This window comes from Lytechinus variegatus, chromosome 11, assembly GCF_018143015.1.
Source record: "Lytechinus variegatus isolate NC3 chromosome 11, Lvar_3.0, whole genome shotgun sequence".
Classification (NCBI taxonomy): domain Eukaryota; kingdom Metazoa; phylum Echinodermata; class Echinoidea; order Temnopleuroida; family Toxopneustidae; genus Lytechinus; species Lytechinus variegatus.
This window is the reverse complement of record NC_054750.1, coordinates 7409177-7423979: the sequence shown is the minus strand read 5'-3', so window position 1 is coordinate 7423979 and position 14803 is coordinate 7409177. Positions and strand designations below refer to the sequence as shown.

Genomic DNA, 14803 nt, shown 5'->3' with positions numbered 1-14803 from the left:
TGTCTCAGGTTTTATCCATATGAATATTACATCTCATCTGATTGGCATAATATGTGTGAGTGGATGTGAGGGTGGGTGAGGGAGTGTGTGCGGGTGTGTGTGAGGGTGCGTGTGAGGGTGGGTGTGTGAGGGTGTGTGTGTGTGTGTGTCTCTCTCAGGTTTTATCCATATGAATATTACATCTCATCTGACGGGTATCAACAATCGGAACATGATATATGATGATAATCTGCATTTAACATGAATCATAGTCGGTCGTTGGAATTTAAGGTGAAAAGCATACATATTCTCTTGCAGCAGGCTACCTGATTTACAAAAGAAATTTCATTCATAGACCTATTTCTTTTCAGATTGTGCCCCTTCCCGTAAAAAGATCGATCAATTCATCAATTATTGTGCTTTTCCGTGTTTTTTTTTATTAAAAAATATCAAATTCTCATCATTCTCAAAGTTAAAAAAGGGAAACAGATTTACATGGCATTGTATACCTACTTCTTCTTACAATATTCATGTTTTGATTTTTGCTTCTTAAAGTATTATTGATATGCTTCATGAATTCGATAACTTTTAAATATTCATATCAATTACTGGTTTTATGCGTTCATAATTTGCAGGTTCATTTGATTTTGGCAAAAGTGTGATTCTTTAAGTGTCGCTACCAATCTCTGTATTTATGCGAGGACTAAATTTGGTTAGATATTCATTTTGTGCAACATGGTTGATAAAAAGGACAACGTAATGTGATTCGTCGATAAGAACAGTTACATGACCATAAATATCGAAAACTTTAAACCAAATTTTCTCCCCCAAAATGTTAAACTAGTTCACATTATGAAAAAAATCAAGAATGTACTCAAGCAAATCTGGCAAAATGTAAAGTATCACCCGAAGCTTAGATTTCACCTCGGACTCAATTTGCACCTAAATCACAGCTAAACAAAAGAAATTGGTACATTCCCAACCCAGTGTTCCCCGCGGGGGTAAGGGGGGGGGGCTTCTGAATGTGCTAAGGTGAGTAAGAATGGATCACGAGAACAATGGGAACAGGAACAAGGGTGCAAAACTATGATGGAAAATGGGGTTAATACCCCTCACTTCGAGCCCCGTGGCCTGCTATTTATGTGACTATCGTGAAACTGATAGGGCCCGTGGAAAGTGGTGTAACATGAAACGAACTCGCAAGGGGCACGTGTGGATCGTCTGGAATACGTGAGGGGTTAAAAGGAGGTGAACATGAGACAACGCCCGCTCGCAGCAGTGGATAGCGGATAATGGATGGTGGATAGTCTTTTCTTATAACCGGGCGATAGTATGGTATATCTGTCGTCGTGGTGGTGCTGGATTTTAGAACAATGGCGATCAATGACGTCAAATTTAATGGTTTGGTATCGCATGTGTGCTGTGATTCATAAGAAAAATGTGGCTTGTCAGAATCATGGGCAGCTGCCTTTGGGGTAAATGACACACATTGCGATCCTTTTCACGGCTAAACTACCCTATAGCCCATTAGCTAACCATTAATCCAGTTTCGTCATCTTTTTTTCCACATCCGATCCTGGACTGGTGTCAAAATATGAACGAAGGTTTGGATATGCTGCAAAACAGGGCACTTCGATGAATCTGGGTTTCTTAAATGAAGGTGGAATTAAACTCATTTACATATTTCGTTTTTGGTCAAATCATAAAATCAAGTAATGAATGCAATTATTACACCAGGTTTGGCGGTATTGTTCTTGTTATCATTATACTATTTCTATTACTGATATTGCTATTTGTAAAGATAATTATATGTCTTATTCTTTGAAACGCAGAGCGCGTAACAGCTGCTCTAAAAAATCCAGTGAAATTGTGTTACATTACTGTAGAGCACTCAGAGACTTCAACTAAAATAAGTGTTAAGGGCTATGACAAGCCTAATTATAATTAATCATTATCACTTTCTTAATCTTCATTAAGATTATTGTTATCATCATTATCATGATTATTCATATTCTTATTATCACTGATTAACTGTACGTTTACCATCATTATTTCTACTATTGAAATTGTTATCATTATCTTCATCATTGCTGTTATCGTTATTTCATTCTAAGTGTTATCATTAAGATCACTATCATTTACTTTCTGCACTCTTCAAAAGGGATACACGACGCTTTCTTTGTTCTTGAAACGAAAATTAAGTACATTTCAGCTTTCCTGAATTGGTACAAGGTAGCCCCCTCGCCCCGTAATCTTACCCCTATACGACACCCCTCTACCAGGTCCATGGCAGAGAGAGGGTCTATGATGATACCCCTTTATGCATCTCATGAATCATCAAGAGGGTATTAACCTATAATGTGTCATGTGCTGAAGGCAATCTCCATCGTGCTCCAAGACATATGCTGTCAGACTCGATGAGGAAATATCTTCTCTGATGGGGGGCATGAGTGTACCCCCATAACTATATTTCGACCCCTTCCAAATAAAGACACATTATATCCCAATCATTGAACTCAATCAACTTGAAACCATCCACGACTTTAACGTGCCAATGACATGTTCTCTCTTCATTTTAAGGCAAATATCTTTATAAGTACAATGGTATATATTTAGAGCTCGTTCCAATTGAAAGTACTTTAATCATGCTAATGTCAATTAAACCTATTTGCAATGTAACAAAGATTTTATGTGAGCCAAGTAGGCCTATATGTTGTCATTGATTGGTGATTTGATATGGAAATTAAAACTGCATCATGACATGACTGACAATGATAAAGAAATAATAGCAGTAGATAATAAACTTAATTAGTTGTTTTTGGATACGGACACACTATAACACCTTTTACTTGGCAGTGCCGTTAATTTAATTGAGGCTGATGCTTTATATTAGGAACCGAACAGGATTAAGAGATTAATTCCACGGTATATTTTCTGTTGTTCCCAATTCTTCTGTTGTTTGATGAGTTCACTTCTCAGAGTATTTCGGAAGAAACAGGAAGGCAGCAGTAATCATTTTCAAGCTTTGTGACGTCATACACGTCACATTCTGGAGGTTATGTTTTCGTGTTCCCCGTATACTGTCTAAATTTGGAATATGAACCACGGTCACTTAGCATTGAACTATAATCATATCAAAGTATCAAGATAATTTTACTCTTTGAAACATTATAATTAAGCACGATATTTCCATTTATATGAATATGAATATATTCTGATCAAGGACGCGTTGACAATATTATTCAAACGAAAGATTCACACAGTTTGGTATACATACAGTCGTTAGTTAATAAAATTTCATAGTGCATTTCAGCAAGACACATTTTCTAACATTGATAATTATCGACATATATAATCCAACTAATACTTACTGTATATCCGAGTAATTCACCGTTGATTTGTTTGGGAGCCTCCCAACGTAATTCGATAGAATCCAATGTTCTGTTTAGGACCTGTAACTCAGTAACCGGTCCAGGAACTGGAAAATGAAATACAATAAAAACAACTTGTTAATTTTGAAATTAGCAGAAACCGGATTAAAATTTATTATCAAGTATTACGAGGTAGACGCCTATGTCCACAGATTAGGCAGACTTCCGTGTTATAATCGTGTTATAATGATTATAGCCTATTTTGTTTTACAATATGACGTTCAATATTCTTTTGAAATGCAATCCGATCATTCTCTTCTAAAACGGGAACCTTTGTCATCTACAGACACGACAATCAATAGTAACACTGTTTAACAGTTGATGTTAAAATAAAACCAAAAATATTATCAATCCTTTGGGTAAACTCTCCACCCTTTAATAAGTCTGTAATGGAAAGTAATCAGCGCATTAATATGCATACATGAACGCTTCAAAACAGTATATGTAGCCGTTACACATTAGAACAAGCGAGGAAATTAAAGTGTTGCGTGTCCTATTAGTGCGATTAATCAAAGTACATTTAGCAAAAGGGTTCGATTGATGAAGTCTAGTTAGAAGAATCAATTTCATTGACAGACGGCAAGTGGTCTGTTGTTGTTTTGCATGAAAAGATGATAATTAGACTGGCCACGTGATGACGGGATGTGCTGTCTGGTCTGGCCTGCAATCAAGAAGTCATATATAATCAGCCATGGGGAAAGTTCGAGTGGTAGTTCGTTGATTGGGCAGAAATTAATGTTAAACCAATTAATCCATGTTGGTTAAAGTTTGACCAATACTATTTTAGATTGCAAGTATGTTCACGTATTTGGCATAATGTGTGTGAAAGTCAATTATAGTTTCTGTAGTAGTAGTATTAGAGGTAGTATGTAGTATGTAGTATGTAGTAGTAGTAGTAGTATTAGTAGTAGTAGTAGTAGTAGTAGTAGTAGTAGTAGCAGCAGCAGCAACAGCGGTAGTAGTAGACGTAGTAGTAGTTGCAGTAGTAGTAGTAGTAGTAGTAGAAGTAGTGGTGAATATAAAAAAAATCAAATAAAAAATATTCATAAACATAAGGTCGTCAACAAATGCCATGCATATATCATCCCTAACTCAACTTACCATTCCTTCACCAGCAATATAATATCCTGAATATTTCAAAAATAAGTATAACCACTATCCCGAAAGATGTAAAAAAGTGAAACTCCAAATTTATAAAATTCCAATCCACCCTGAGCGAATAAGATGCACAAACAATGATACTTTCGCGATAGAAAGTTGGTGTCAATAGAATACTGCGAAAGTCTGCGTTTGATCGTTACTTTGCGAGGTATGCTGTTTGTGGCAGACAGAATTATACATTTATACCACGTATCGGCAATGACTAGAAACTCACGCAGATGTGCGCAGTCGCGGCGCACTAACACAATTACAATTTGACTTATCCCATATCCGGGACTATTATAGCAACGGTAGGAGAGTAGTAGCAGGAGTGTGTTTGTGTATTAGGGGTGAGCTATGTGATGAATTTGAGGACGTTAAGGTTGCCCCACCTGTCAGCTGATGTTACACTGTGAAATATGTGTTTTCTGAAAATGTGAAAACGAACATGAAAATAAATATACCTCGATTTTTTTTCTTCAGTTTTATGAATACGCCTCATTGAAGGCGGGGAGAAAAACAAGAGTGTGTTATGTACATTGGGTATGTCTGAATCTGAGGACATTAAAGTTGTCCCAGATTTCTGCTTGGGTTACACTATAGATGCTTCGCTAACTGGAGAGATTAGAATGACAATGAATAAATCTGAAAATATTTGATTTTAACTTTTGTCTTCAGTTTTATGAATAATAGAAGCGCAATTTAAAAATGGGGATTTACAAAATGTAGCTGATAAAACTGTGTATTAAATCCTAAACCACATGATGATAAACATAGTCCCAAAATATCACAAATACTTAGGAATTGCATATTTATTTTTTGTATTCCAATACAAAGAATTAAAATGTTACTAGTTAGACAAAACTGAAATTATTGATGATATCAAATTTATAGGATTGTGTAAAATTTTAAGACTCTAAATACGATTTAGAAAATTTCAGAAAATTCATTCAGCATTTTTCGTCCATTCTTACGATTGCACAAAATATACAATGTAAATTAAAGTGTTGAGCGTATCCATGAAAGAGTCTACACCACGGGAAAGTTATACATTTGTTTCCAAATATACATATTAAATTTCCCTCAAAATCATTCTGTGCTATCAATATCGCCATGTTGTGGTATTTATATACATCGGAATCAGCCGGCAAAGTGAAGTGAAATGAACATAAAATGACTGGTTTGAGAAATACAAGTTTATGCCTGTGTGAGTTGAAAATATAATTTTCTGGATACATGTATAGTCTTGAATGTAGGCATATATAGCCAGGTTGGTCAGACTATCTTTGATCTCAAGTAGAAAGAATAAATCAATTTGATCATATGAAGTATATTTGAAAAAAAAACAAGCTCCACTAATAATCATAATATCATAAATAATTCACACGAAAAATAATTGTAAGCGATGTATATGATGCATAATTTGTGCTAAGTTCTACACTTTGAAAGTTGAGCAAACTTGAATAAACTAATACGTCATATTTTACCTTGGAATTTGAATAAAAGTGCGAGTACATCACCTTATATTGTATAAAAGGATCCCACAATGACATTATGTTGCGGTCTGAATATCACATAAAAATGGACATTTCCTATGCTGACTTTCGATCATCGTTTTATCGAACGGTGCACAGGCATGAAAGAAATTAATAATAGCAAAATAGTTTTGTTGATATCCTTTCGGAAACTCCTGATCTAGCGATCATATTGATTGTTTTTAAATTGGTAATAGCTTTTGCCTTCACATTACAGACACTAAAACCATGATGACAACGCAAATACGAAAAACATTTTTCAGGGAATGTTGAACATGATTCAGGACTTTATATCTATTTTTTATTTACATATAAATAGCAGATCTATGGCATCTCTCGGTCAAGGCGTTGTGGCGTAATCCAAGCTACATTGGCACGATTGGGGAAGTTACCAATTGTTGCAGAGGTTCGATCCCTTGTCATGTCCTTCGGATGGTGACGTTAAATGTCGGTCCTAGCCGTAAACAATCATATATGATTAATAAACCTCTGTTAAAACTAAAAAAACAAGCACACAGCCTCCATGTGTCTTTCTTTACTTCTTTATATATCTTTTGACCCCTCTCTCCATCTCCCTCTTCCTCTCCGTCCACCAGCAGTGATTTATATTATCTTCACCCAGTCCGATTCGCGTCAATAATTCATATTGATCCGTGATTTGTCATCGCTTATCTCAGAAATGACACCGATCCATATAGGTCCCATGATCACTGTGCTATCTGCGGATAAGCTTATAATATACCCTGTATATCATATCATGCAAATACTTGTAAACCAATGTCCAGTTTGAAATCAAATCTCTAGATTCAAACTACGTTGCAATGGACAGATGGAAGGAATGAGGGAATGAAGGTAGACCGTATCTAGATATAGATGATAAGCTAGATGTTCATAAAAAAAGAGTAAATGGAAGGATGAAGAGATAGATAGATATATAGATAGGTAGATAGGTAGGTAGATAGAAAGATATAAAGCTAGATAAATAGATAGATAGATAGATATATAGATAGATAGATATATATATATAGATATATAGATAGATAGATAAATAAATAGATATATAGATAGATAGATAGATGTAGAGACAGACCGACAAACAGATAGGAGGAAGAGTAAAGGACAGTGGGGGAGATTTCTGTTGATTGTTACTGGATAAGAGTGTTGGTCATGGATAGTATAGGGCGCGGGAGTGTGCGAGACGCGGTGGGTGAGTGTGTGTGTTTGCAAAAGAGTAAAGGTGAAAGAAATTTAAGATTTGTAAGTGTGTACTTACGGGAGTTGGATAATGATGAAGAGGATGGTTAACTTGTGGTATGTGTAGTTTTAGGGGGGTGGGGGGGAACAAAGTGGGGTGGGTGTGGGAGTGTGTGTGGGAGTTCGGACGTGTGTCTGGTGCACTTACCCGTGGTGTCTGCGCGTGTACTTTTGTAGGTGTGGGTTCGTGTGCGTGTAAGACAATAATGATGAGTTAAAGAAAGTGGTGTGGGTGTTGGGTGTGCGTAAGAGGGTTAAGTGGGTGATAGTTAGAGTGGGGTGGGAGAGGAGTATGTGAGAGAGTGGCAGTAGGGGAGAGAGAGGGAGTGGTTTCGTGGGTTGTGTGTTAGGGTTTGAGGTGTAAGAGCATATGACTTGTGGCTTGTGTGAGAAAATGATAAAAATGTTATAATTATTGAAGGGTGATTGTTGAGAAGTTAGGTGGATGGGGGTGTGGGTAAGTGATATACATGAATTTAAAAAGATAAGAGACGAGCTTGCAAAGACGTGAGCAGAAGCAGTGCTACATTACAGATAAGGGAGAATTCTATTAGCATTCTCCTCACTGTCATAAGAGTGAAGTTTTAACATTAGAGGAGAAAGGAAGGATCATCCTTACATGGATTGAACACTGTAGAAATGAATAATACATTGAACATAGAATCATTCCAGACTAACATCGACATTCATCTGACAGAGTATTAATCGTGATTAACTAAAAGCAACAGTTTGTTGGTTTATCCCATCATGACGATGAATTGGCCTCCACCACCAACCACCATCACCATTATCATCCAAACAAACATGATGTCATCGTCTATTTTTCCTCTTCTCCTCACCTTGCCCCATGAAATTGGTAAAGCGATAAATTTTCATTATTCACGATTTCGGCGAACGAACCGATTTGGACCGATCGCTTGGTGGGTGAGTGAAACTGCCTGATCTTCAGTGTATTGTGTTGTGGATGCGTCGATGTCTCCTGAGTAATGATCAGTTTTAATTAGACCATCGGATATAGGTGTGACTCAGCGCCGGGGCTCGAGCCGAGGAATTGCGAGTGGAGTCCCGATAATGAAGTAAAGTTTGAAATGAATAACAAAATGATGCGAAATGAAATATTTTTCAACTATAAGATCTGCTTGCGAAACTGATATTATGAATTTGATGGCCTGGAAATTCAAATTGATATTCAATGAATGTACTGAGTGTTCTAACGTGACCGATTTAATGTTGGTTTCAGTGTATAATAAAGTTGATATTGCTATTGTAAAATAACAAAAACAATTCATGACAAATATTGATCCAGGATAATGACTGCCTTTGAGTTATAATCCAATTGACAATAATGACATCGGTAGATATAGGTTTGCATTTCTTATCAAGTATAATTTGTCATTTAAAGTTTTTACGGCGGTAGCTACATGTAGATTGCTGTCACGATTTGGCATCTACTTTACACCAATAATCGGTGCTAGAAATAACATGTTGTCGGTCCCAACCATCATACTATAATTACCAAGAATTATTACCAAGCAGGCATCAGTTTACTCACCAAATACAAAAATCGAGCTGATAATGCACTTCAAGTCTTTCATTACATCAGATAAAGTAACAGGATTTTACAGACATCACAATGTGTTTTTACAAAATGATAATTACATACCATAAAGTGATCATATAACCTTGACTACCATTTCATTTTTGGACAGATATAGCTTTGTAACAAACTACAGGGTTTCTTAATTACGATTCTTGATATTCTACCATGTATCTGACTTTACAAACACTCCGTTTAGCTCATTCTTCTTGTTAGACAAATCTTTCAAAATTTAAAACCGCAGACTGCCTTGGAATCCAATTATAATAATTATCCAATTAATTTTCAACAAGATTTCTTTTCGACCGCAGCCCTGAATATAAATAGGTATCTGAAGTTTGTTTCGGTGAAAAGGAAGTTTTCTAGCCTTTTTGAGGAAATTAGATAAGTATTATGTAATCTTGCCCTTTTGAGGATATCATCACGTCCTATCGCATTAATTCGTATATATATTCCTATAAATTGACCATCCCACGCAAAAAGGCTATATATTTCTATTCGTAGTATTATTCCTGAACAATGCCGTCAAGCATTTGATCTGCTTTAAATACGAAAGTAAAATGTTTCAGGTGTTTTTAAGTCTCCCCGCCTTTTCTCTCATTTCGGATTATTTGGTTGCTTTATTTTAAACCATTGTCTTTGCATAGTTAACATTCCTTGAACTGAACATTTCGAACACAGTTTTTTCCCATGAACATCGCCAACGTGAGTATTACTTTACATGAATTTCTTTTTAAATCCTAGAAATGTATTAAATGCAGGTACTACTCAACGACCTATATACTTATATAAGATCACACGAAGAAACCATACTGGTTGGCATAAAATAATCCCAGGTAGGCACGGTAAATTAGCGATGAGAATCTAGAAAATTCTGGCAGAATGCTGCAAACTCCCATCCCACAACTCAATAGTCTCCTTGTCAGAGTGGCCTAGACATGAAGTACGTAAATGAAACTTGGCTTTCCAACTCGTGTTTTTAATCGCGGGCATTAAACTCTGCGTCAGATTCTCCTATTTTACTTCTCTTCAGATTCGTGCGAATTACGTAAATGATTCCCTGATCCGAAACAGAATCCACCTCGAATTTCAACTTCGATACAAGTTCACAATTTCCTCGCATTGTTGGAATCCTTATCATGTCCGACCGTCTTCATTCTACCAATCCATTGATTTTGTTTCTTATTTGGTTTTCCAACAAAAGTCATAATTCATACCATCGCTGACTGGTGGCATTGTCTTACAGTAATTGGAGAATGACTTTAACTTTCAATGCCAACATGGCCAAGTGGTAAGGTTGTCGTGCCAAGTAATCATGAAGAAGTTGTGCGTGTATTATCCCTATTTCTGTACTTCTTGACGCAATTTATATCTGATTTAAGTTTTGTCGTGATTATATAAATACAATACAATTTATATTTTATCAAATCGTATCGAAAATAATATACGAAATTTAAGATGATAATCATTTAAGATTTAAAAATTAAAAACGAAAAGATAAATTTCATATTTCAAATCAATTTACAAATTAGCTGAACCTTAGTCGTTAGTGTAGATTCTTTCAGTTCCGCGTGCGCCTTAATAAAAGTTATTATAAAGGAATAGTTTATCTTGATATGTAGCTTATCTTTACCGCTTGAACATGACTGGAATTAATTCTGTCAACCTACATTAATAAGCGAAGAGGAAAAGATCAGAACTGAAGTTGAATTACACAATGTTTTAATAGAAATAAAATGGAAAGGGGATATGAAAAATCGAAGATCATTTATCCATATTGGAACGAATATCCGATGTACTTTCATTATCGAGGTCAATAATCATTTAGTATCCTGTCATAGACAATATTCAGTTCAGCCGTTTATCTTCAATTTTCCAAAGCTGTAACGAACGAAATGCAGTTCATCATGTACCTTCCAGGCATGCACCTCTAATGGTCTTAAACGATCCCATCTGGGAACAGACTATTGTCAAAGATAAGATGCGATGACGCTCAAGCGAGAAGAAACTCATCGCGGAATAGAATTCAATTTCAATTCAATTCTTTTATTTCATTTCCATTCAAAACATAATACAAAGTAATATAAAACAATAGAAATCAAATACAATTTTACAGAAGGGCATTCTTACTTCGTAAAAAAAAACACAGTATAATAAGGAGCATAAATGGATATGGAAATGGGGGGATCCACTAAAAAGCAAAGCTTGTAAAATTGTGGATCCCCCTTGGAAAGAAGAAATTATAGTCGACTTACTATATGCGTACATGCATGTATTACGGGAAAGAAAAAGAGAAAAAGAAATCATATTGACGGAAACATAAAAACTGAACAAATGCAAAGCTTTTCACACAAAGAGGTCTTCGTTGTAAAGGATATGTTGCGCAAGACAGGAAAAAACAGAGAGAGGGGATGACAAGACGTAGAAGACAAGACAAAACAAGAGACAGGACAGTACAAGACAACTAGTTTTTAAAAGGAGTAAAACTAAGAATAGGAAAGGGCTGACCATGAACCAGCTTGATCTGGTGAAATAACAAAGGATATGACTGGACAATATAGATGAAAAAAGATAAAAGTGAAAAATGTAAGGATTATAATCAAGATAATGAAGTGTTAGTTCCGTTGAGAAGAATTATAGGAATTAAGCAGGATACGTTTGAGTTTACGTTTGAATGAATTCAAGGAGACACTGTCTTTAACATTATTAGCGAGTGAGTTCCAGAATTTAGGACCGTTGAATAAGAATGTATTTTTGGCCAGTAAAGTTCTGTAAAGTGGGATGTGAAGTTCGTCAGAGTGTCTCGTGGGGTAGTTATGATAAAATTGATTTTTAGGGAACATGGCATCAAAAATATGGGGAAGTGCATTATTATTATAACTATACATGAAGTGCCCTAACTGTAGTAAATACAGGTCTTTGACTTTCAACAGTTTACTTTCTAGAAAAAGTGGGTCCGTATGAGAACGGAAACATGTACTATGAATAATACGAAGTGCTTTCTTTTGCAAAAGCAACAATTTATCTAATAAATATTGATGGGTATCACCCCAAATAAGAATCCCATAGTTCAAATAAGGCAAGATTAAGGATGAGTAGAGCATGATTAATGATGTGGAGGGAATGCAAAATTTTAGCCTATTAATAATACCAATATTTCGTGAAATTATTTTGGATATATTTTCAATATGGTTTTTCCAAGAAAGTTTACTGTCAACTGTTATTCCAAGAAATTTGGTGTAAGGTACCATTTCTAATGGGGTATTATCAAATATAATGTTCATCGGTAACTTGTCTATGGAATTACTAAATAACATGTATTTTGTTTTGTTAAGGTTCAAAGATAATCGATTGGCTCTTATCCACTCAGTAACATTAATAAGTTCAGAATTAATAACATCAACTAAAGTTTGTGGATTCTGATGAGAAAAAAATAAGGTCGAATCATCTGCAAACAAGATAAGAGATAATATTTTGGATGATCTACAGAAATCATTTATATAAATTGTGAAAAGAAGTGGGCCCAATAAGCTACCCTGGGGGACTCCACAGTTAACATATTTCAAATTGGAGTTATGATCTTTAACAAACACGTATTGTTGTCTGTTAAGTAGGTAGCTCCTGAACCACTCCAAGGCCTTCCCTCGCACACCATAGTGAGATATTTTTTTAAGTAGGATTTCATGATTAATGGTATCGAAGGCCTTGGAGTAGTCCAGGAAAATACCCACAAGGTGACTAGATTTGTCTAGAGCATTGACTACTTTGTTGACAAAATTCATCAGGGCATGAGTGGTGTTGTGCTTGTCGCGAAACCCAAATTGAACATCAGATAAAATATTATGCATTGACAAAAATTTTTCTGTTCTGACGTATACTATTCTTTCAAGGATCTTAGAAAATGTGGACAAAAGAGAAATAGGTCGGTAATTACCGACATCCAACTTATCACCTTTTTTAAATAAAGGAATTACCTTGGCTATCTTCATTTGATTTGGTACTGTACCATTTTCTAAGGAAAGGTTGAATATATGCACCAGCGGGGAAACAATAGAATTTATTACGGATTTTAAAATAAAATTATTAATTTCATCAAATCCAGGGCTTTTTTTATTTTTCAAACCAGATACTATATCAATAACTTCTTGATTATATGTTGGAGCAAAAAATATTGAATTTGGATTAGGCGGGCCGAGAAAGTCCGAAAAACTTTTCGTCGCGGGAGGAATATCTTTAGCTAGATTTACGCCAATGGAAGAGAAATGGTTATTAAAAATATTTGAAAGGTTGTCACCATCATCAACAATGACATTATTAAATCTAATTTTGGAAATACTTGATTTATTATTGGAGAGATTCATGGTCTGTTTTAGAACCTTCCATGTGTTTTGCATGTCGTGTTTATATAGAGCCAACTGCCTCGCAAAGTAATTTTTTTTTTCAATGCGTAATATTTTAGTAAGTGTATTCTTATAAGATGTGTATTTTATTTTTGATTGTTCTGTACCTTTCATTTTGAATTTATAAAATAAGTTATTTTTTCTATTAATCGAACGTAAGATAGATGGCGATATCCATGGTGACTTAGAAATCGTTTTGTATGTATTACGCTTATCTTTTTTTAAGGGTATATGCAGGTCTAATTTCTCATTTATTATATTCATAAATAGGTTAAAGGACGCATTAACATCTACAGAATTGTATACAACTGACCAGTCGACATTATCCAAAGAAGCACCTAGACTGGCTGTATTTTCGTGCGTAGGTCTACGTCTTCGTTGTTGGGAGTGTATCGGTCTAATTGGTCGTCTTAATGAAAAATGAGTAAGAATCGGGAAATGGTCCGTCATGTCAGAAAGTATTATAAAAGAATCGGGAGGAGGGAGAATGTTGCAGAAAATATTGTCAATAAGTGTAGCAGTTTCATTAACTACACGAGTTGGTTTAGAAATCAGAGGCAAGAAGGAGGCCGAAAAAAAAGTTTCAAGAAAATCTTGAGATATATTGTTGTGTTTCAATAAATCAATGTTAAAATCACCTATAAATATTACATCCTTATTAACGAGAGCTGGATTATTAGTTGTTTGGGAAAGGTAATTTAGAAAGTCATTTGTATTTGAGTTTGGGGGTCTATAAACTACACCAATAATCATATTTTTACTACCAGGAATATTAATTTCAATAAATAGAGATTCTACAGTGGCGTTCATGGAGTTAAGATAATCACAAACCGTATACTCGTAGTCATGTGAAATATAGAACGCTACCCCACCCCCAGGTCTGTCTTCTCGGTTATTCATTACGAAATCATATCCGTTAAGAGAAAATTGATGGTTAGAATCACACGATATCCATGTCTCAGTAAGGCCAATTAAAGAAAAGGGGCATTTTTTAGAATTTGAAGTGTTATTCAAAAGTAACTGAAGTTCATCAAAATGTTTATTTAAACTTCTTATATTAGCATGCATTATGCTGAATGTATCGTCGTTAAAATTTTTTGTAAGATTATTTAACTGATTTTGCGTAATATACTCAGAAGAAGGATTTTGCAATATGTTATGATCCTGTTCAAAATCGAGATCTAATTCTTCCGAAGCTAAATTTATATTATTAGTAACAAAATTATCATAAAATGAAGGATTCATTGGGTTGTTAAGTACAGTATCCTGAGGTCTCAATTCGCTAAAGAGGTCATCATTATCCAATGATGTAAATGGAAACTGAGGTGTATTGTCTATGCTAAGAAGTCAGTACATATCCGAAAGTGTTGTGTTATGTCCAATAAAGTGTCGGTCAAGGTCATAAAAGAGGCAGTAAAGCAAAGTAACAAAGTGAGGGGAGAAGGCAAAGAACACAAAACACATATA

General features: G+C 35.2%; 1 protein-coding gene across 1 annotated transcript in view; it reads right to left on the bottom strand.

Moving 5' to 3' along the window:
• The window catches only part of LOC121424184 (tyrosine-protein phosphatase Lar-like), an 87047-nt gene that overhangs the window by 35981 nt on the left and 36263 nt on the right, over positions 1–14803 (bottom strand). The window contains exon 23 of the mRNA XM_041619793.1: positions 3351–3457. Coding sequence (XP_041475727.1) covers positions 3351–3457 — 107 coding nt within the window. The remainder of the gene's footprint in view (positions 1–3350; positions 3458–14803) is intronic.